We start from the raw sequence: 23521 nt of genomic DNA on the forward strand, positions 1-23521 counted from the left end.
ATCACTGGATTAAGTTAAGACTGTGCCGTTTGCTAATAATTCAAATACTGCAAGCGCTTGCATTTTCTGCAGTTCATCAGGGAGACGCTGTAAAAAAGACAAAGCTGAACTAAATGACTACCAGTGCTCGGGCCTTATCGCGACTGTGTGGGTGTGCTGCTTGTGTGCTCATGTGCGAGAGAGCGAGTGTGAGCGTGCACGCACCGAGGCTTGAATGTGACAGCCGAGGGCCGAGCTTATATGTTAAAATCTTCGCAGCTTTTTCTAAATCATTTGTCAAGCGATAGAGCGGTCACACCGTTCAGTTGAATAGTGGAGACACGGTGGAGAGGAAAGACGGTGATGAGGGATTACACCGCCGTACATTCAGGCCCATTAATAGGCTGTGTCTATTGATGTGTGTATATAGGTCTGTGTGTGTGTGAGAGAGAGAGAGAGAGAAGGAGAGAGCACGCATGTGAATGTGAGATAACTTTGAAATTTACTATTGATTGAGTGAATCATTTTCTCTCTCACTGTCAACTCTTCTATTATCAATATAATGGAGTCAGCCATTAGCTTAATGTCTATAAATTTGATAGACACAATGGATCGCTGAAGGCAGAATGAAAAAAACACAAATAAAATGACCCCGTTAGAAGCAATAATTACCTTCTAAAATACATTTTTAAAAATATAATATGCAATTTAAAAATACTGAATATAATCTCTGTAATGTTCCTTCTATTTTATATGGACACTTTAACTATACACTATATGTAGGACTGGGTAATTATCACAAGAACATTGTTTTCCAAATGAGCAATAACATATTTACGAGTGTTACATAAATCCTAACATCAGATAAATATCAGACAGAGTATTAGAAAGCAGTCAAAATAGAGCGTCATTTAAAAAATCTCAGTTAAAGAGTGTCAAGTGTTTATTTCAATGCTAACGATTTAAAAATCAGACCATAACTGAGATGATGTTAGAGAGTGTAAAACCTTAATCTTGTTTTCCTAACCTTTTTAATCTGAGCAATATGGATCTTTACTTTTGAGTAAAAGGGGAACATGAGGACATCAGTCTGTGTGTGTGTGTGTGTATGTTTGTGCGTTTGGCAAAGGGCTTTTTAGACCTGAGTAAAAGGGAAATGGAGGCTTGGCAAATGCTCAGCCAGCATCTTTATCACTTCTTCATTCGAAGCTGACCACCACCACTCCTTAATAATGGACACAAAACGCAATCCTTTCTATTTATGCCCTCACCAACTCCCCACAGTGGGAGAGATAATATTATGATAATATTATGAGATAATACACGAACACAAAATGATGTACCATCATTGAGGGTCGATTAATTTATCATCTGATTTAGAATAAGGAAAGAAGTTCAAATTGTATAGAAAACTAAAGAAATCAGTGTTGTTTTTCAGCTTGAGGTGATGAGAGGAAAAAGGAAAGAGTTTGACTCAAGTGGAGGTCTGGTTAATAGCGGCTAATAGTGTGCCTCTAAAATGCAAAGAGGGGAGGATGTTCTCCACCGCAAAGCTTTTTGCCTCCCTGGCTTCCATCCCAAGTGCAGACAACAGACATCGTCATTTTCCAACTCAATTTACAGACGCATTAGGAGATGCTGAGACGCGCCCAACTCGCTCAAATGCAATCAGCCTGCCTGTGTGTTTTAAGGGGGAATTGAGGGTGCCATTATTATTGACTTCTTTTTGTCTTCCACCCCTCTGTAAGCCTATTTTTCCACTGAAATAATTTTGAAACATAAACAGCCGCATATGGATTTCTTTTCATGAGCTCCACTTAATAACGTGTCTCCGTTTTACCACGGTTGAAACTGCCATAAATCGCCATAGATTCATATTAAATGTCCATCTAGGTCCACCTATTTAATGTTGGTCACTGAGCATATTTTGTTTGTTTTTTTCTTTTATGTTTCAGGCATAAAAGACAAAAGGTCCTTACGCTACATTTGCAAATTAATTTTGTTGCACCATTTTTACTGAAGTTATCTTTACAGTTAATCAATGATTTCATTTTACATAAATTAAAAATTAAAAATACAAACACTTTTACAAAAAAGATCAATGTTTTTCCAAATAATGAGTTTAATGCCTATATGCATGACTTGATACAGCATTTTATTACAAAAATAACCCACTCTGATGGCTTTTTGTTCTGTATTTTAGTTTTTAAATTGATCTTTAATTCTGTTTCTGGTAGCATTAAAAAGCTCTTTAAATTTGGCTTTGTGAAACCTGCTGATACCCCTGAAAGTCTGCCTCGCCCTCTCTCTCTCTGTAATTGATTTCACACCTTTGAGCTCCACAATAGTTTTCTGAGTGCACTTAGGGGAGAGATTCAAGACAAAGTCAGCCTGAGAGGTACAACCATGTAGTTCCACTCCCGCACACAACAGCTGCCCTACAATCCTGCACTGTTAATGCCCTGTTTGACCCTCAGCTAAACATATGACTAATTGAAAGCTTGGGTAAAAACTGAAGAGAGAGAAGCAGGATGCCAGACAAAGGATGGGGGCTGGGAATGGCAGGAACGAGAGGAAGAGATGGGAAAGGCATGGGAAAAGGGAATGAAGAAGGAGCGATTAGGAAAAGAAAGAGAAGCCTTTGGAAAGATGGCATCCTCTATTATGCTCCTATCTTTAATTCCTTCATTCTCTCAAAAATGTCACAGATCGTTCTTCTTCTTTTTCATCCTTCATTTCCTTCAGTACCACTTCATTTCTTGTACCAGCTGTTCGCTCATCTGTTTCACGTTTGATCTTCTTTCCCCCACATCGGATTTTTCCCCCCTCATTCTCCTTCCCTACATCCTTAACATTTTTCCCCAACGTATCCTTTAAACGCTCCTTTTTACTAATAAACACGTTTCTTGAATCACCCTCTTAGAACAGCGACAGCGGATTGATCGGACACAAATGCACAGCTCAAATATTGATTATTACTGAAATGATGGACATGCAGGCGCACAAAATGTTATTCATATGTGCCGTTAAGTGGCTGCATCTCTTCGGCAAGTCTCTTTTTTTTTTTTTGCCAAGCGGCGCCATATATCTATAGTGCTCAGGTGGTGGGGGTCTTTCAGAGCGTGTGGACGTTATCTTGAAACGAGGGGCCGGCTGCCATAGCAACCATATGATGAGGCAGGCAGGGCTATTTAAAGGAATTCAGCTGCTGCTTGCGTTCCCGTCAGCTTCACACCGGTCCAGTGAAAGACAAAGAAATGGATGTGAAAGCAAGATGAATATAGAGCCTTGTTGTTTCAGCCCTACAATCTAATGTTTGGTATAAGATCTCCCACTAAAATGTGACAAATATGGTTTAAATGTTTAATTACTTACCTTACTCAAGGACTCTAAACTATATTACTGGTTTGAACTCTAATCTTCGAGTCTCCTTTTGTAATTCATGGTGTTTTTTTTCTCACTCCTCAGTATTTCTACTTGCAGCACATCGTCTTTCTCCCCTAGAGCCTGCCACTTTAATAAATCTGATTTAATTGCAGCTTTTTCATTTAACATCACAACTAAACATGTCTTTCACACATTTGAAATTAATTTGCATAAAATGCACACATTATCCTGGAAGGTCGATAAAAGAAAAGTGATGCACATTGCAAGAAATGCTTCTCTGTTAAATTATAAAATATAACTAAAGCTTACTACTCAATAGAGGATTTTTTTTTATGTTTACGGTGTTAACACGCCTGAATTATTTGCAGAAGGGGCCACTGTAAAGTGTAATTATTCCCGACAAAAAAAAAACACCTACTTTTCCTCTAGAGAGGTATTTCTCAGTGGACAGCAGCACATGAGGAAACAAGTGTGAGACGAGAACAACTGCTGTGCACCTACAGTGCCTTGCATACCAAACTTAGACAGGGAAGCAGAAAGCACAAAAAACACCATCTTTTTAGAAGAAGTATATGTGAAGGAAAAGGGACATTTATGCCCTATAGTCCACTAAGAGGATTGCTGTATTTTAGTTTAGCCTCCTATCTCAAAAATCTCAACATTTACCAGATATTTGATAGGCAGGGTGTTTTACATTATATAGCTTTTAGTATTAATTTAAACTTATTTAAAGTCTTCATATCAAGGTCACAAAAAAAGAAAGCTCAGTGTTGAGCTCAGTTTTCAGTTTTTTGGGGGGTTTTTTCAGGCAAATACTCCAAACACCGCTTTCTTCTAGCTCCTCAATTGTGGGGAAGTTCTTATCGTTACAGGTGTATTATAGACCAAACCACTGATTGATTGAATGAGAAGAAAAAATGTTTGCTGCAGGCTTACCTTTAATGCTCATAGCCATTAGCAAACGTCTGCATATCGGTCTGTTCCAGGACAAGACAATGAGCTCTTACTGGCTTTGTAAATTAGCATCAGCTAAATGTCTAAAGTGAAAACATTTAATGAATTGTAGGAATCAGCCTTACCAGTTTTGGACTCATAGGGTTGATAGGTGGCTGTTCCTCTCCCATAAATGTCCTTTTATCATGCTAATATTCTACAACATTTTAATTTTCAGTGCACAGTAATTGGTAAAACGGTTGGTGTTCTTTTATCACTCAGTTGAGCTCAGCATGCTATTCCAATGCCTGCGAGAGCAGTCAAAGATTTAGAGTGCTTCATAGAAGCAAAATTATGAGTGACCTCTCTCGTAACACTCCCTCTGCTCTTCACACTGCTCTTTATCTCATTCTAATCCCAACTCATTTCATATGCTAAGTAAAAGCTTATATCCCTCTTCACTGTACGTACACACATACTTCATTGCTGTGGTGTGATTATAAAATTTGCATAGAGGATGTTTTTGGAACGGTTGAGAGCAGAAGCAGCGGAAGCAGGGGGTTGTGGGTGGTCTAATGCCTGGCAGGTGTAGATAGGTGAGGCAGAGATTCCCAGACTCTCTCGTGTCTAGATTTATGATGTGAACTCAACAAGAGGAACCCAGAGAAACTTCCTTCATGTCTCAGTGGCCTTCTTCTCACCTCCAATGGTTTCCTTTAAATTCTAATTTGCATATTCTCTTTTCACAGCTGCCACAGATGTAGCGAAGATTAGGAAAGAGAGGAAGAGGCAGAGCTGATTCTGTACCCCCAGGGAGGACACAATGAGGTGGAACCACTTCTCAGCTTCCCAGTGGAAAAACACTCTCAACATCAGAGCGCCATCTGCTGACTTGGTGGGGTGGGACAGCTGGTGTTGTGAATCAGGCCGCCACAGTCCAGGGACCGGCTACTTCCCAACACCAGGGTCTCACCATCACTCCTCACATCTCACTATTATTTCATATCTGGGCTTATGTATATTTTCAGTTAATATTTTATGAGAGTGCTTTATATTCTCATACCTTTTTGTTTTTTTGGTAATTGTTGCAGTGCCAAGAAATGGAAAATAATATATTGTACCTGATATAACATTGATAGTTAATGAGATAACCAATAACAGATAATTGTGCAATTTACAATTAAAGCTGTTGCTTTCCTTTTATATGTTAATAAATTGGTTTTATGTAAATGTGTCTGTATTCTGCCAAAATAAAATTTTTATTTACCAATTAAACAAAGTTGTCAAAATTTATTTGAGAAGCCTTTTATTCACCCATTAAAGATTTTTCCCCTCAACAATTAATAATGAAAACGTTTGCACTTTATTATCTTAACATCTCCAGTTTTATTAGATTAGATTAGATTAATTTGACACGGAATCCCACAAGGCTCAGTTCTTGGACCCTATATAAAACCTCCTCACAACACAGAGGAATAATTGTTAAAAATGCTGTTTCAGACCTTGAATGTAGAATAGTTACATCAGCTTTAGGTATTTCTATACAACTGATAACATTATTATTTTTTTTAGACAGCTGATGGTTATCAAGAAATATAGGTTAGGTCAAGGATTAAAGACACGGCACACAAAGTTGCATAAAACGTTACATAGTCATATATGTATATGTATATGAAATATAAAGGGGTTGCATGTTCAATTACCGTTCCTGTAAATATTACAACCCCTCTTATATTTAGATTGTGTCTTTAGGTCTTGTTTATTTGCTTTGTTAACAGCCTGGTACCATCTAAAAAGGTAATAAATGACTATGTGTAGCTACATTGAAATGTTTAAACAAACAAAAACATGCATAATTAGTCCACTGTGAAAATAACATTTTGAATTAATGATCAATTTTGCTGATCAGTGTCTGTTGGTTGCTAAGTAATAAATCTTATTGCGGAAATGCTCAGTGGTAAGACTAGTTGCGCATGCGTAGTGTTGCCGAGCACGCCTTAGTAGTTCCCATCCCACGTCAAGTTGAAATTGACTTAGAGGGCGGCAGGGCATTAAGATTGAGAACAGTGTTGACGCTGGAAGTCCTAGATTAAAGTAACACGTTAAGACACTCATTTTATAGTCACCAAGTCCAGAGAGAAATATTGAGTAGTTTTAGGGAGGGTCACTGTTTTAATTGTTAGCATGTTCCCATCTGTTAGCAGGGTGAAACTTAACCGAGTCATGTTAAACGATGTCGGGTTAAATTTGGCGCCGCGGCGGAGACGACTCCTGAAGCCGCTGAATAACGCTGAAAGTGACTCCAAAACACAAGAGGGAAACTTAGTTTGTGAGTCAGTGTCAGAGAAAGACGCTGCCTCGGTTCCTGGCAGCAATGGACCCGTCCAAACTTTTTTATCACACCATATGGATTCAGAGAGTGTAACAGATGTGGCCAGCAATATCTCTGAAGGAGAGCCGTCGTGCAGAAGGACACCTATGGATTTCAGACAAGACGAGGGGAGCACTAGAGGTAAGTATGGACAGTGCAATCCAAACACTAGGAGCACGGGCAGGTCGGGCAATCTCACTCAATTGTGCAAACTCAGGTTGAGGTGTACGTGAGTTTGCGCAGATCTACGCAGTGCGTTGTTGAAACGTAAGTAAACCCGAGGTATCTGCAAAAATACCCCGTCAAATGGAGAAGATTGCCGAGGCACCTTTTACCACGAGAAAGCCTGGCAAAGGACGCCAGTTTAGCGGCGCAGATGCTAATGGTAAATCTCTGGTAAATGATGGAGGTAGAAGGGGGCGGAGGTTAGTGGAGGCCATGTGGCCTGACCCGCTGCATGTTGCTGCAGAACGAGTACGATCACCGTCATTAGCCGCCCGTCCTCCAGGTAAGGTGTAGTATTTGCTAGTTTTGATGCATTTCACGATTACCCATGATATTCGGTTAGTGGAGTTAGCCTCTAATTAGCTTTTTAACTTGACATCGCGTGGTAGTTTAAAGCTTTTAGCGAAGTTCTCTAAGTTTTTTTCTAGGTATAGTGGGAGTGTCTGGAAGAGGCTAAACTCACGGCTAAATCCCGTCTTTATTAACCGAATTAGCCTGTATGCTCAGTTGGATATCTGTCAGGGCATGTAGAAATTAAATGGCCATGGCTGTGCTAAACAGTAGCTACCATACCCAGTTATTGTGTATTAAAAGTTTACATAGACACCAACTTGCTGTGTGCTAACAGCAATCAGTATACGCTTGTCAGTTTAACCAAACACTAAATGTTAGTAGCCTACAAATAACCTAGATCCCACTACAACCTATATTCTATATGTCTAGGTAACAGGAGGTTGTGATTTTTTTTTTTGTATAATCATTAGTATCTTACTCGAGGGCGTCTGTGCACACCAGTAGTACACAGGCTTATGTGAAGGAGACTTTCAGCTGTAAGTTTTGACCAACTTATGTGAAGACTAATGTACAGATAAAGGTCTGTCAAACGGTTACACAAATCAACCAACACCATCCGTTTATAATGCAAGAAACCCAAACACGACATGAACAAATCTACTCGAACAAAAACTCGTTGTGAAGGTAATGGGTATGCACCGGTGGTCCCTTTGGAGACCCAGTGGGCCCAGGTGGTTCCCACTGAACGCTTTGTGAAGCAGCTCAGCACTGGATGCAGAAAAGTTAACAAGATGTACATTTCACAAACCAAACAGTTGGTTCCCATTACAGAATCATTCCCTCTCGCTGAACCAGAACGCTTTTTGAAAACACCCCCGACAAAGCATAAATCTCACCTTTATGTGGCTAGGTCATGTTAATTTTTAGGGGTGTCGTGAGCACATTGCGGTCCTTTGAGGCTGAGTAGGGGGAGTAAAGCTTTCTTACTGCTGCGGTGCTCACCAGTCGTTGCAGTGAGTTTTGTGCAGTGTTGAGCCTTTAATGGATTAGCAGGAAGACTCTCTTGAAACCAGTTTGTGCAAATAACATCAAATTTATCCTTCATACTTATACATATATTAAGGATGCGTACCAACTGGTTGCTTTGGCAAACCCATATCTGCATGCCTAATATTTTTGGCCCTCATGGCACATACTTTTGTGGCAATCCATACTGTCATAAAACTGTCTTAATGTAATCCAAATGGCCAGTATTGTGCTCAATTTTGCACTGTTTGACAGATTTTTGTTTCCACTTGCAGAGATTGATAGAAACAGACACCCAAGCCCCACTGGACGGTCCTGTCTAGAACAGTGTTTGAGAAGAGCTGGGGCAGCTCCCCACTGTGATCATTGTGTGAAATGTCAGTACATTTTCCCTCCGCACAAGATAACGTGTATGCACCGGGCAAAAATCGCTAACCCAGATTCAGAGATGTCTAAAGTTGATTTAAAGATCAAGAAAGAAAACACAGCCCCTGAGACCTCTAAGAAGATTGTCGTATGGATAGCCCAGTACCCGAAAGTGACGCTGTGTGACTTGTCCCAAAAATGTCATGCATGCAGTCACAATTGTGGCTACGTGTTACCAAATGTTCTCAAGCGCAAGGTTGTGCGTTGCTTCAAACAGGACATGAGAGCTGGATTACGTTTATGGCCCATTTGTTTAAGATATGATAAACGCAAAAGTCAGAAAAATCGTCGGGTTAAAAGTAGTAAGGGTTGTCCCATTGTTGAGTGTGAGAAGAGAATCTGCCGGTCTGAAAGTCTCAATGAACACCAGAAACATCGGGGAAAAGATTCACAGATGCCGGCGCGTCGTACCATATGCCGTCTTCACAAGAGCTGGACAAGTGAAGACTCTGCAACTTGTTCTGCTTCTCTCTTACTAGGTAAAGACGCAAACGAGGAAGTGCACAGGAAAGGCATGGGGGACAGAAATGCTGTAGAGGACCATGGGCCGGGATCAAAGATTCACAGAGACAAAAAAATAAAGCTCCAGACTAGTGAGGGGAGCAGCAGCACTTTTGCATCAGCTGTGAAAGAAAACTGTATCACAGAGGAACCTTGTGGTCACGATCCCAAAAAAAAGCAAATGTCACCATGTCAGGACATCGAGGACGACACAGATGAACCAGAGTCATTCACTTGCCAGAGAGTGAGAGTCTATATCAAAGAAATAGAAACTTCATGTGCACGCACATGCATATCCTGGCCCTTCTTAAAAAGCAACTTGACTCATACTGCTACCACAGCCTGCTTGGCTGGATCAATTAGTCCATCAATAAGGGATAACGGAGACTCTGAAACAGTCAATCAGAACCAGCCAGGTTCGTGCAGAAACCAGATCAAGGACACACTCTCATTAGCACCTACAGGGAACCAAGAAGAGAATGGCACAAGCATGTTAGCAGAGAGAAATGGGAAAAGACACAGTAATATGTCTTTGGTCTCAGACAGAAAAGACATGGAGAATGCGCCGCAATACATGCAGTCAGAAGAGTCGCTAGCGAGCCTTCACTTAGATAAAGCTTCATTTTCCAGTCCCTTACACGGGGAGCCTGTCACGGATACAGTCTCAGCCTCGTCTTTGCTAGTTAATGGACCAGAAACCCACAGCTCAATGTCCACGCCCTCACCCTCAGCACTTGGCCTGAGTGACTTGGAAACTGACACTACTTTGTCTTCTCCCATGTTAGCTCCATTCATACAGGGTGGTTTGAGCAGCCTGTCAGACACACCATCCCCCTTCCCACCATCAACTCTACTTGGGAAAGTCACATGTGTTGAATTGAAAGCTGCAGAAAACACATTGTTCAACTGTAAAAGATACCAGATGGATTCACGCAGTCCATCACCCTGTGCTCCTCTACATAACTCTGACTGCTCTCAGTCATGTGACTCCTCCCTCCTCCTCCCCCAAGATGTTGGGAGGAGTGATGAAGAACTTCTCACGGACAGGAGCCCACCAAAACTGGAGCCATATTACAACACAAGCTCCTTTAAGCACAATCATGTAGTTGCTTGCCTTAAAGAGAACTTCTTATGCAACATTTCCAAGGAACTTTGCATGGAGACTGACTCAGATGAGTACACGCTTCCACCCGTGCTCTCTCCGGTCACTTCACCACCAAGGCAGTTATGGAGGAGGAACTTCTCCCTACAAAGTTCAGATTGTTCAGATGAAGACACGGAGGAAGACAAACACATGAAACACATCATTGATAGCAATAATGAAAACTCCAACAGTTATCTTGAAAGCAGTACGGTAGAATTAAAAGACGGCACTCAAGGGGAACCTTCCTCCTCCAGCGCTGATGAAGAGGTGGATGAAAGTAATGAAGAGGAAAGCCAAGATGAAACTGATTGCGAACATAATGTGGAACATGGTAACAGGCGTTCTCAACAAGTACCTTTAGACACCAAAATAAAGGCAACCCTTACCTCAGGGGTTCTGACAGAAACCCGCTATTCTCCTAGCAGTGGCAAAGATGACAGTGTACGATATTCAGCTGGAGAAGAGCAATTAAGCCCTCAAAAAACAAGCAGTGGAAGGGACAAAGCCATAGCTGGTGATTCTCAGCCAGGCAGTTTGGATGAGGTCACAGCTTATGAGCAGGATATCCTGCTGGTCAATGTGATGCAGGACGACCCAGAGCTGTTCACCGACCTGCCTGATCACAGTCTGCTGAAACTGGGTCCTACCAGATTCGTTGAGGCCCCTAAAATCCGGCCCTCATCAAGCTTAGATGGAGCATCACTAGGGTTTAAACAAGGGTAAGGTCTTACATTTGATAGCATCTACTTCTGCAGACACTGATGGATTATGGGTTTCGTTGCAAATAAAACTACTGTGTGTTTTGTGTTTCAGATTGACAGCAGTTAATATAACGTTCCACTGCAACAGTCCTGAAATCACAGGTACAAAAATGAAGGGATAAGCGGACGGGATGAGGAGTTTCTGTTTGCTCAGTTGCTTCGTCCGTCGTCCAAAACCCTTATTTGTCTGTATTGTGTAATGATTAAATTTCATCCCACATTTAAGCACATTTTGTTAAATGTGTATAGTATTTTATCATTCTGTGATTTTATTTTTGTGTTTGTATTTCACAGAGGAGAGGAACAGCAGGCCATGGAGACCTCAGTGGAACACCACCACCACTACTGAAACTCGAAACACGGACGAACAAACACAGAATGTGGTAAAGTTAGGGCTCTACAGTAACTGGAAAACATCTTGCTCCCCAGAAACAGGTTTTCAGCATTAGACATGTCAGTGGCACCAGACATGTGAACGGCATATCTTCTCTGCAGGTTTAGCGAAACAAAGCATTAACATGTTTTGTTGCAGACCTCAAAATAAAAGCTAAAAAAGATAAGATAAAAAAAATAAATAAAAAACAGAAAAAGGCCACAATTCGGTACCAGTTTACAAAAATTGCACATTTAAGTTGCACTCAGTACTTTACTAAAATGTATGATGCACTGTTCATATTTTAAAAAATGAAAACGCACATTATGATTAAAGATCATAGTGAAAGGTCAGTGGGAGGGCTTCATCTTCACAGGTTTTTGATAGTTTTATGAGACAAACAATGTATAATGTTGAACCTGCTTTGTGTTTTTTGTACAGGGTCATTTTGATGTCAACAACAATGATGTAAATGATGGCCTGGAATGGTAGGTAGTTTTTCAGTGTCATAATATATTCTTTTTTCAATGTTTTAATACCGCGACCCCCAGAGGACAGGCGGTTTCAGAGAATGAATAATTAATGAATGTTACAATAAAAAATAATAATTTTTATTCTGTAACAGGAGCCCTCCCACCAAGGCGGCGAGCCCACATCATAACATAAGCTCCCCACTTAGGACAAAAGGAAATGGTAAGGGGGAAAAAGAAAATGGTGATCAGCCAGGGTTGCATAGTCTCGACAGTGCTGCTGGTTACCAGCCTCAAGCAGATATTCTTACTTGAGCCACTCCCACTCATTTTTATACCCCCTCTTTAGTCGATTAGCTTGGCTGCGCATGCGTGGGGAAATCTCACACTGGTTTTAGAGCAGTGCAGGAGAATTGGTTTCTGGCAGTCTTCTGGATCTTCCGTGTTATACTTGGTAAAGCTAGCAAAATGTGAGCAATTTGAATTGTAAAAACAATTTAAGAATATCTTAGGTTGGTATATTCTACAGAATTAAAAAAAAATGCAAAAACACCTTTGGATTTTGCCTTGTAATGGATCGTTCAGCCCACAGTACTGTTAGTCAGGTTGCAACTACATTTCCAAAACTGCAATCTCCAAACCGATGAGACACTGATGGATCATACAGAACAGCTTATCAGGCTATAGCTTACCAATCACATCAAAGCCATGCGGGGTTAATAGTGTACACTTACAACAAGAATGTAACGCACTGCTATTGGATCAGGATTGGTACTTGGCATCAGCCGATAAGCTGACTTCAGGCATTACAGTCGGTATCTGGAAGGAACAATTGTAATCAGAACATCTTTACGATTCATATAATTTGTGTGAATGTTCAGTCCAGTGTTGCTGAAGTAGACTAAAACCTGAACTGATCGAGCCGTCCTTTGGCTCTTCTTTCACAGGCCCGTGGATCACAAACTCCGCAAACACAACAGATTTTAGACACCAGAAATCTGATCCAGTAAGTGCTCCGTCTTCTAAAGAACAATCACAATCATCAACCCTAACAGTACAAGTGCTTTATTTGTGTACATGTTCTTTGACTCTGACATTAATTGGACCTTCTGGTCATTTCAGTGAATCTAAAATGAGATAAATGTGGTTTAGGCAAACTACATTTCTAACTTGGTTGGTGTTGATAGCCCATTAAACTCTATGAAAGGGGAAAAAAAAACAATGAAAAGCAATGAAGTATACCAGGCATAATTTCTGTCTTGGATATGAAATTACTACTACAGGACAAGATGTCGGTCCCAAAAAATGATTAATGTTGGATGAAGGTAATTCATCAGCATCTGTATAATGCATCAAACCTTCTCTATACCCTCAGTACTGCAGACGCTACTTCAGTGAATCACTGTCCTGCGGGTTCAAAATATGTCGCTTCCAACATCTGCCTTTGCAGGGGGATGAGAAGGTACGCTCAGAGTGAAACTGATCATTTCTTAGTTTGCAAGCAGAATGCCAAACCAAGATGCCGGAGCACCTTCGAGGCTTCTGTTCATTCACTAAGAAAATACATTTTTGATTGCATTTACAGTATTGACTTGTAAATCAGTTAAAAGTGCTTCTTAAGCAGGGGAATGTGGAGAATAGATTCATGCTAAAGCTTTCAGGTTGTAGTTGATCATCGAGGCAACATCACCCTCTGCTGCGCTATAGCTGTAATAGCGCAATGCCACACTAGTTAATCACTACTTTTGTCTCTGTCCTTTTGTTAGTTCTGTGCTGAAATTGTGACACGGTTCACCAAAAATCCGATGTGCCTCCAGAAAGCAGGTAAGTATTAAATGCCGTTAAATTGGCAGTGTTTTCCACCCTTTTCCGTGTGCAACACAATATATTTTTTTTTCATTATTTCTTGGCCTCTCTTTGGCTCATCTAACCATCTGCTTCTATGTCCAGGAGCTGTATTTACAGGATACTACCAGAAAAACCCGCCAGGAGTGCATTTCTCCATGCCGGTTCTTCTGTCCCTCCTCTGGGCTCTGCTCAAAGCCGGCATGGTGTGTGATGTCTTCTCAGTCCTCACTGTCAGCTTGGCTCACAACGTAGTGGTCAGTGTGGCTGTTGTCCATCTATTATAACATCATTTTTATTCTGCACTGAGTCCAGTGGATGGTCTGGAGAAGCGCTGTTGACATAAACACATATGTTGATCTTATCCCCTCTTTCTAGCCTGGTCATGAGTTTCTGCTAGCACTTTATAACTTTGTGAGAGAAAAAGGTCTCATGGGTCTTGTGCCCGAGCTCATCCAGCTCACATTTAAGGTATTCACTTCTTACTCAGTTTACTCAAAATAAGTAGGATCTATTTTTTTTCCTCCTACTGTGTATGTGGAAGAATTAACTGTGAGTCCATGTTGGCAGATGGCCAATGCAGGTCTAGAGCTGAGTTTGGATTGCCTTGACTGTGTAAAAAATGCTCCTGTGTTCCAGCAGAAGGTTCACGTAAACTCAACTGGTTCACTGTCTAGCAACCACAAGTAAGTCACTCGTATTTGAGACTCCTGATTGCTGAAATGTGCGTTGTTTTATTAGTAGCTAAGTGACCCTAGTTTTATTCTTAAAGGTCATCCACCGGTGCACCCATCCCAGAGTACTTGGATTTAGCCCTTGCCATTGTGGAAATAGAGGTTGAATCTTCTGTAGATTTCCATGTGTCTGATAATACATGAAGATGAAAGGGTTTTGCATTAATACGTGTATTTATGTCCTCTGTCAGCTTTGTACCAATCAGGAGGACTGGAGGCGGATGGGAGATGTTTTCAGGTCCATCTGCCATTCGGGCCAGCACCCTAATCAAGTGGAGCGCCTCAGTGGTCGCATCGCTATTGCTCTCCTGTCTGAGAGCAAAGACAAGCTGTCACTGCCCTTTGCTGCCTTTGCTGAGACAGGTAATACCTGTTACTAGAGAAGATGTCCCTACAATTAGAGAATGATTCTGCTAATTTGATTATTCTCCTTTTTTTTAGTGTATCAGAAGGAAGGTGAGGACAGTATGATCATGGGGTTTGTAGGCAGAATTGGTGTTTCTTTGATGTTGAGATACCACAAGACGCACCAGTGGGTCAAGGTAATTAGACTGCGTTTGTCTCGCATTATCTGATTACCGTCATAAAATCAAACATGCAGTAATGTTGGCGAGGGCCGTGTGTTTTTGTCTTCAAATGCAGGGTCGTAAGGTGGTGGAGATGCTGTCCCTTTCAAAAATCAGCTACTCGACACTGAAGGGTCTGTTTGGAAATGAAAACGGAGCATCACGCTGCTGCCTGGTCACTGTGGCTACAGAGCTTTTCCTCCGGAGTGGCAGCGTGCAGGGAGCCCTACACACACTCAGAGGTACTTGCTCTGATGCTAACCACCGGGATCTTAGCTGTTTCCCGCATCCATTCAAATATATTTACATATTTGAATGGATGCACATGGAAGAACCTGAACTAAATCACCTTAAGTTTTGAGACATTAGACCAATAAATACTGCTTAGTCAAGGCACAGTTGAGTAGGGTTTGGAAGATGGGGTGTTTTTCTTTGTTTTCTGTTTTGGCTCATTTTCAGTACACCGTCAACTAGGGGTCAGTGTTTCCATCAATACTGTTATAAGTCAAATAAAAAATAAGTGCTGAAATAAATGGCAGAAATAAAAGTAACACTGCACTGGAATCCCTGTCTTTAGGCCCAACCCCTGTGGACACAGTACGGAATTCAGTTAGACAACACTAGTGCGTAGTCTACTCATTAAAGAGACACTCTTCTAAAAAGTCTAATGAATGAGCTTATTTAGATATTTTCCAAGGACAAGGAAAAAATAGACATTTAAAAGATGATTCATCTCTCTTCACTCTCTTATGTTCGAGCTATAGTATGTTAGGTTGACACAAAACACACTCACTATTGTGTATGGTCTTTGGTTTCATGCCTAGCTAGCCATTGCACTGGCGCAGTTGTAAGTTGCATAGCTATTGTAAAATCTGGAGTTCAGAAATATCTTTAGGAAGCTAATAATTGTGTTGACACACGGTAAATTAAAAGAGGAATGGGTTCTGTGGAAGATAAAGGACAAACAGGTGAAATGTTTTATTTTACTGAGCAAGTAAGTTACACAAGGCTCAGGCTAAAAAGGGAAAAAGTGGAGATGATAGCAAAATGTTGGGATATCTGTAGAAGAGCTCGCGATTCAGCTTAGGGTGCGGAACCATGTGTATATTTGAACATCAGTCTTGGTAACTACCATCCACTGTATATAAATATGGATAATGCGTCCCCACTTCCTTGCATTGGCCAAACTGATGCTATTTTCCAGAGGATACTGGCGGCGCCATCTTGCGAGTTTGGAGCCAGAGTCTGAGCAATACGGTCTGAGAGTGGAGAATTCTCCGAAAAATGGACTGAAACTATCCTTGAAAAAATTATATTTGACGTACTACTTTCGTGTTTTAATTTGGCCAAAGTTCCATTCATTAACACGAAGGGGGTGGAGCTTATGACCTATACTGCAGCCAGTCACCAGGGGGAGCTCTACTTGCTTTGGCTTCACTTTAGAGCAGTGCTTCTCAAATAGTGGGGAGTGCCCTGGGGTGGGGGTGAGGGGGTCTTTCAGTATTGGTGTCTTTATTGAAGTGCTCAAACTAATCAACAGGCTGCCTGTTCAACCCAGTGGAAGAAGTACACAGGAACACCAGTGTTTTTTTTGTTTTTTTTAACAATTAAGGGTTAAACTAAAATTGTTTAAGCAATGTATATAAGTAATATAATAACATAGACAGTAGAGAAAATGCAGATGTTATCTCAACTCATTTTATTAATCTGTTTTGATAATCAGGTGATTGTATGCAAAATGCTGGTGCCAGCAACTTATACAGTGGTATGTAAAAATAAATAAATAAATAAATATTATCTGGTTCTCAATAGTATTTCAATTCAGGGTGGGTGTGAACAAATCTCGGTCCCCTAGGGGGCGCATGACAGAAAATAATTGAGAACCACTGCTTTAGAGGAACTGCTCCACCGTCCACCTTTATATAGTCTGTGGTAACTACACTTTCTTGACATAACAGTGAGAATAAAACAAAAGAAAGCCAGCAGCAACTTACTTGGTACTGACAGCTAAATGATTACAATGTGACAGACATATTGCAAACAGAAGTGTTCATGATACCTTTTCAAATGCACATTCCATCCAGTTATTAAACTATAGCAGCAGTGATCACCCCTATATTTATTACGGCCAAGTCATATTTTGAAATATTCACCAACTCCCTCTGATCCCCCGGGAGATACAGACTTGGTGATTTAGATAGTGTCCTACCCACATTCCTATGGCTTTATCCCAAAAGAGGTTAACAGACTTACTTTGCCAGATAGTGTGTAAAAATGGTCCTGTTTCTGTCTGACATTTACAACATAGATCATCTGTCAGCAGCCCAGTCTTATGAAGCTTTTAAGGAGTGAAATAAAACCTATGAATTACTTTATAGTGAGTAAATGTCCCCCTAGCCTCCCTTATATATTTCCCAGTATTCGATAAAATTTTCAACCATTCCCCCTAGTTTATTTCACATCCTAAATCCCTCTGTCAGATTATCCTCAGATTATTACAAATATGCTTTTGTAACCCAATAAAGGTTTTGTGAAGTATAGCTGCTCTGTGTGTAATGCCAGGTAAGTCCAAAAATTCCAATACTGGGTTCATATCTTGAATGAATTGTTAGTAATACAGTCTCAGATGGAGAGTTTATGGCATTACCCAGAAATAGGATCTGCAAAGCAAAGAAACTTTGGTTTGACCGCCATTTTGATCACATTTACTTTACCCCACTAAGTGAGCTTAAAATTTCCCCATTTATCCAAATAAATTCTGATCTTCTGGAGAAGCACAAAAAGCCATTGTTTTTCTCTAAGTTTGGATTTACTTTAATACCCAGATATTTAATTCCTGAAGACATCCATTGCAAACTGGCATACCCCCGACTTGTGCCAATTATTCTATAACCTGACATCTTACAGTATGTATCAGTATGTTCAAGTAAAACTGAACAGGATCCACTATCACTGCTAGAATGTCATCTGCATACATAGATAGTTTATGCTCTCTCCCCCCTTGTCCCCACACCCTTAATTCTTATCTCTGCTCTAATAGCTATAGCCAATGGTTCTAGAACCAAGTGTGTAGAATTAGATGTCCCAACAATATTCCAAATATGCTCAAACATCTCCACCAAAAATTATGATTTATTTATTTTTAGTAAAATAAAAGTTCCACTGTCCCCTTGCAGCGGTCTTGGTACACAAACAGTTCTCTACCACAATTCCCTCCTTCTTGTTCACAGTCTCTGGCTTTCCTGTTCTTGCTAACATGTGTTTACAGGCATTGACTGTATGGTGATAGGCTGTAGTAACTTCTGGTTGTTGGAAGCAGGCAAAGCGGTACAGTTCGGATCTATCTAATTAGATAAACAGCATTGACTGTGGGGGAGACGGCACATTTCCTTTCATGCATATACATGATAATTTGTGCCTGCGGCGCCTCGTATTTACCGAGCGGAATGTGCATCTTATTTTATTATTCGGCACAAAGCTTAAACATTAGTGTGTGTGTTGGTAGCATAATGTATGTGATATTCTCAGACAGGATGGCAGCCAGAAAGTATGAAGTGGAATTAGTGTCACAATGGTCACTAATGCGTGTTCCACATGATCCACAAATAAAACATGAGATTCACTAATGTGTACAACATTTTGTGTGCAAATTTAGGTGGTCACAAATACGTAAATTTATTCAGGCACAACATGAACAAATGTAAAATGCACACATTTTTTTATTGCATATACTAAATCTGTGTCACCTTGGGCCGAGTGACGCATATCATTCCTGTAGGGAAAATACATCTGTACTGTCACTTCTCATTTAGTACCAACAGTGAACTCAATAGAGTACCATGTAGACATGAATATATGGTTTAAATAAGCTGATGCTAGTGGATGGGTTTATTCTGCTGGGTCAGTACACTGGCAGGACCTCTGAGTAGTTTGTCTGAAGTGAGCATGCTTTTGAACATTTTGTCATAAGCTCCGTGACGATGCTGTGGATGGATGATGGTATTGCAGTTTTAAACATTTTTCAATCTCATGTTCCACTGGTGGATCATGGAACTAATTTCACTCCATAATAAAGGAAGGTGGACATCAGGAGTTACTTTAGATGAAGGCAAAGTCATTTAATGGAAAATATTTTTAGTTGGGTTAGGGTTAGGGTTAGGGATTTAAACTTAAAAAATCAACTTTTCCATTTTCAGGACAGTTGCTTCAAGCAGTATTCAGACAGTAGCTACAAATGTTGGCTCTATATTATATGGTTTGGTATAAACTAACTGTGTAGTATGGATTGTACCGATTATTCGACTTTACTGCTGTGCAGTGACTCTTTAAGCAGGAAGTCTCCCTGCAGATCTAGATCCACTACAGAACGTCAACAGTACGAGTCAACAGAGCTCCAGAAGATGCAGTTTCCACCATGCTCCACCTCTCATTTCCTCACCTTGAGCAGAAGAACGCATACTGCAGGCTTCTGGTCATTGATTTTAACAGTGCCTTAAACACCATCATTCCACAGCAGCTGGTAGAAAAACTGTGGCTCCTAAAGATCAACAACAGCATCTGCAGATGGATCTTTTAACTTCCTGACTCAGTGACAACCAACAGAAGAGTGGGCAGCCATACATCAAAATCCATCACAGTGAGCACGGGCTCTCCCCAGGGCCGCGTGCTGAGTCCTCAGCAGTGTGAAATACCTCGGTGTCCACATTGCTGATGAACTCGCTTCATCCTCCATCACCACAGCAGTCATCATGAAAGCACAACAGCGGCTCCACTCCCTTCACAGACTCAGGAAAACTGGCCTCCCTACCTCACATCTCATCACATTCTACAGAGGTACTGTGGAAAGCATCCTCAGTTACAGTTTCACCTCCTGGTTTGGCTGTTGCACAGAACTATTAGCACAGCCAGAAAGATCATCGGCGCTCCACTCCCCTGCTTGTTGGAATTATACAAGCAGCACTGCGTCCATAAAGCCATCTCCATCATTACAGACTCACATCATCCCTCCCATCACATCTTCTCCCTACTGCTCACAGGGATAAGGTCTGCAAGCATCAGCTGTAAGACAACAACTTCTTCCCTCAGACTGTCAGGCTGATCAACGGATTGTCCCCCCTCCCTGTTAAAGGCAACATGGACAATATTGCAGGGTCGACACTTTACCTATGTACTTCCCTGAGAGTTGATAGTGTGTGTGTGGTATTTTGTGATCTTAGTTTATTTATTTTTATCTTGTTTTGTCTTTGTAATCTTCTAGATTTTTAACTAATGTTATTGACTTGATCTCATTTTTTTTTAATGCGCTGTCTGTCACTGATGAGAAATAGTATTTCGTTCTTCTCTGTGTACGCAGGTACTCAGTGAAAAATGACAATAAATCATGAGTCTTGCATCTTGAATCTTGAATCTTGAAAGTCGACTAGTCACCGATCACGTGACAATAACAACACGGACACCTCTGAGAAGACAGGTGAGGAGCCCAGTAGGTCATTGCAGCCAACTAGCAGCGGTCCATCATGTGTGTGAAACTTCACTTAAGATGAAGCCCATTCTACCATGACATGCATATGTAAGTCCGTCCTAAAATAGAACAAATGTACTACTGCAATTCACACTCATCTGAAAAGGCATCTGCTAACGCTAACAGAGGGACGGTCCAAATCCTCTCAACAGCAATCAGTTAACAACTACACCAAACGTCCTGCGGTAACAGAGAGAAGGAGGCTGCACATCAACCAATTTGCTGGTGAATTTTATTTTAGCTGCTATACACGGAAAAACCATCAAAGATATGCCACTTTTTTTAATCCCAGCTACATTATCCTATAGGCCGTGAAGTACTATTAAATGCTTTTGACGGTGGCTATACATATCTACAGCGCACTGTATTGATAAGCTCATGTGTTTATGTTCAGTTCTGTTGTGTTGTATTAGTTGACATTGTTGCTGTGGTTGTAGAGTTGTTGTTTTTTTTTTTGCTGAGTGAGAGCCGCATATTAGTTAGTAAATGTTTTTATGTGTGACATAGACTAGTCGACGTTGACTCGACTTTCACTACATATTAGTCGACTTTTAAGTCTGAAGTAGTTCAACCTCTACTAGTGTAGTGCCTTGCCAATTTTTTCTCCACATCACAAATATCTTTAGTCTTTTTTCTTTCTCTCTGTTCTTTCTTAATTTTTGAGGATTGAGCAGTAATTTCTCCTCTGATGTAAGCTTCCGATGCTTAGATGCTGCCCATGTAGATAATGCTCTAGAAATCTGTTGCCTTTAGAAATGTATTTTTTGTGCATCTGTCCACGCAGAGAACGAATGGTTCCTGAGCTCACTCTCGTGGCCGTGCGAGCCCGCTGATCTAGAGAGTAGGAGTTGTTTGTTGATTCGTCTGTCGGAGAAAACCTCTCACAGAGAGACATTGGAGGTGCTCTGTAATCTGCCAGGGATTAAAGAGCCAAACGGTGAGCGTCTGTATGTCTTGAGGTGTATTGAAATGAATATCAGGCAGTGCCCAGACTGTAAATAATTACAACTTTGTCACCACATACAACTTACTTCAGGGGATCAGGGACAGAACGGCCTAAAACAACATGTATACAGCATACTTATGTTGTGAGTCACATAAATTCTGAATGTTTCAAATTTAATCTCAACTAGTGGTTGTGTGTGCTTCTCTTGCTTTAAGGTCTGCTTGAGTATTTGGTAAGTAAGGAGCCACAAACGTTTGTGCGAGTTAAAACCGAGGCACCATCAAATTATGTTTTTCCTTTTTTTGTCTTTTTTTTTTGCTGTATTCTTTCTTCCTTTTATATTTTTCTATTTATAAGCCTTCTTTTTCTTTTTCCTTCCAGGCCTGATAGACATCTCCAGGTACAGTCATCTGTTTAACACTCACCTGCAAGTGTGCGTGGACAGACAGATACTTCCTGTCGCTTCCGACGCCGTCATCTTCATGTTGTCCAAAAAACTGCCAGTGGACCACGCAGTGCTGAAGACGCTTTTTCACAAACTGGGCCAGCAAAGCCTCTGGCTGCGAGCACGGGATGTCTTCAGATGTGAGTATCAGTCTCTGGGTTCTCGATTGCTTCGTTTGTATCACCGGATCATAGCTGTGACTCAGAAAAGACAGAAGGGCGTATGCACTTTGAATTGTAGCTCCCAATGCCGGTCTGGAACAACTGATCAGCTTCATTTGATCCTCAAAAGATTAGTTGGAATTAAATGTTTACACCACTGTGATTTATCCTCAGGCTGTCTCAGTGGGGGTTACTACCCTGGAGTATTTGCTCCCCCTGGGTCCAGAACGCTACTCGTCCCCTGTCGACTGGGAGAGGTCGAGCTGGCCCTCACATTCGAGATGTTCATCACGGTCAACGCAACAGTCATTCTCCAGCTTTCAGAGACCACCACATCTTCTCTTAGCATCACTCTTAAAAGGTATTTTTTTTTGTGTGAGACTTCTGGTTGCTATGTGTGGTCTGTATGTCCATGCACATGACAGTCTTACCTCCTCTTCCTCCTCCTCCTCTTCCAGGACTCTGAGCTGTGAGAGAGCCTACCTCTCTGCTGGCAGCCGCCTCCTCTCTGCGGCCTGTATCCTTCAGCCCAAAGTAACCGTCCGCTACGTTGCAGTTAACCCCTTACAAGAGCAAGTGTTCTCACTTGACGTTCCCTCCGCTCGCCACTGGCTCCGCAGAAATCATTTGTGGGCCAATGAAGTGTGGACACATTGAGACGTTTGTTACCTTGCAGCACCCCCCGACCCCACCCCGCCCTACAGATTTGTCCTGAGATATGTTTGTAGGTTTGTTTTCTTTTTCATACATTTTTCTACTATTTTCTAAGTTCTTTTATCTGATTTGTTTAGAATGTTCGTGTTATTTATTTCTTTTGAGACAGCTGTGGATTGTGTGATTTTCTCCTCTTTTTTCCTTTTTTGGGTGGGGGAGGTTTTATAAAGAAAAGTTTTGCTACAAAATAAAAATTCTTTGGCTCTTTCGTTTTTCTTCGCAGGAGAAGAAGTGGGGAAAAAAAAACACTCAGAATTAAAGAGCTCTAACCATTGTTCGATTCTGACTCACTGTGTGTAGACAGTTGAGAATACAGCCTGCCACTGGGTGTATATTTCACACAGCATTCTTCTACTCTTCCATTATCATAATCTTCTCTCCAGCAAACAAGAAGAAAGATCTGATGAAACCAGAACATTTGACCAAACACTGGACTGTGCATTATGTGGTTCTTCTAGTAAATACTACAGATTGTGTCGCGTCTTTTATTCTAGCAGCAGCACGTGCCGTCTAGTCGAGCTGTTCCACTTCACACGAGCTTCTGTGGTGGTTTAATGCATTTCTGCAATCATCTGTGGAGTTAATGAGTCCTCCAGAGCTCACTCCCTGACACTTCTGTGCTGTTACGTCACTTTATTTTAAAGTTGCCAGTGCTACAGGCCACCTGACAACACACTCAAATGACTGACTGCCCAGCAA

At 41.1% G+C, this 23521-nt stretch overlaps 1 protein-coding gene across 4 annotated transcripts; it reads left to right on the forward strand.

Annotated features, from left to right (window-relative positions):
* Positions 1 to 6361: 6361 nt before the first annotated feature.
* topaz1 (testis and ovary specific TOPAZ 1) lies at positions 6362 to 22790 on the forward strand. 4 transcript variants are annotated; one of them, XM_084563591.1, is made up of 20 exons: positions 6362 to 6811; positions 8491 to 11005; positions 11100 to 11149; positions 11342 to 11430; positions 11862 to 11908; positions 12046 to 12113; positions 12838 to 12896; positions 13266 to 13352; positions 13657 to 13714; positions 13841 to 13992; positions 14114 to 14206; positions 14306 to 14421; positions 14508 to 14571; positions 14661 to 14832; positions 14911 to 15011; positions 15112 to 15277; positions 21341 to 21493; positions 21884 to 22087; positions 22283 to 22469; positions 22567 to 22790. In XM_084563591.1, exons 1-20 carry the CDS (start codon positions 6484 to 6486, stop codon positions 22763 to 22765), a joined length of 4908 nt encoding a protein of 1635 aa, XP_084419717.1. In that variant the 5' UTR covers positions 6362 to 6483; the 3' UTR covers positions 22766 to 22790. The 4 variants fall into 4 exon arrangements, with proteins under 4 accessions (XP_084419717.1, XP_084419718.1, XP_084419720.1 ...); XM_084563592.1 differs by having other exon boundaries at positions 14378 to 14421; XM_084563593.1 differs by having other exon boundaries at positions 6778 to 7178.
* Positions 22791 to 23521: the final 731 nt, after the last annotated feature.

Source organism: Chelon labrosus (genome assembly GCF_963514085.1).
Source record: "Chelon labrosus genome assembly, chromosome: 16".
In the NCBI taxonomy this organism is placed as follows: domain Eukaryota; kingdom Metazoa; phylum Chordata; class Actinopteri; order Mugiliformes; family Mugilidae; genus Chelon; species Chelon labrosus.

What these genes read in the sequence shown, in the direction of transcription:
- topaz1 (XM_084563591.1), top strand. Translation starts at nt 6,484, where the DNA reads ATGTTCCCATCTGTTAGCAGGGTGAAACTTAACCGAGTCATGTTAAAC. An exon ending in TTGCCATTGTGGAAATAGAG is followed by an intron (nt 14,572 to 14,660) that starts GTTGAATCTTCT and finishes GTCCTCTGTCAG; the next exon opens with CTTTGTACCAATCAGGAGGA. An exon ending in TGCTGCCTTTGCTGAGACAG is followed by an intron (nt 14,833 to 14,910) that starts GTAATACCTGTT and finishes CCTTTTTTTTAG; the next exon opens with TGTATCAGAAGGAAGGTGAG.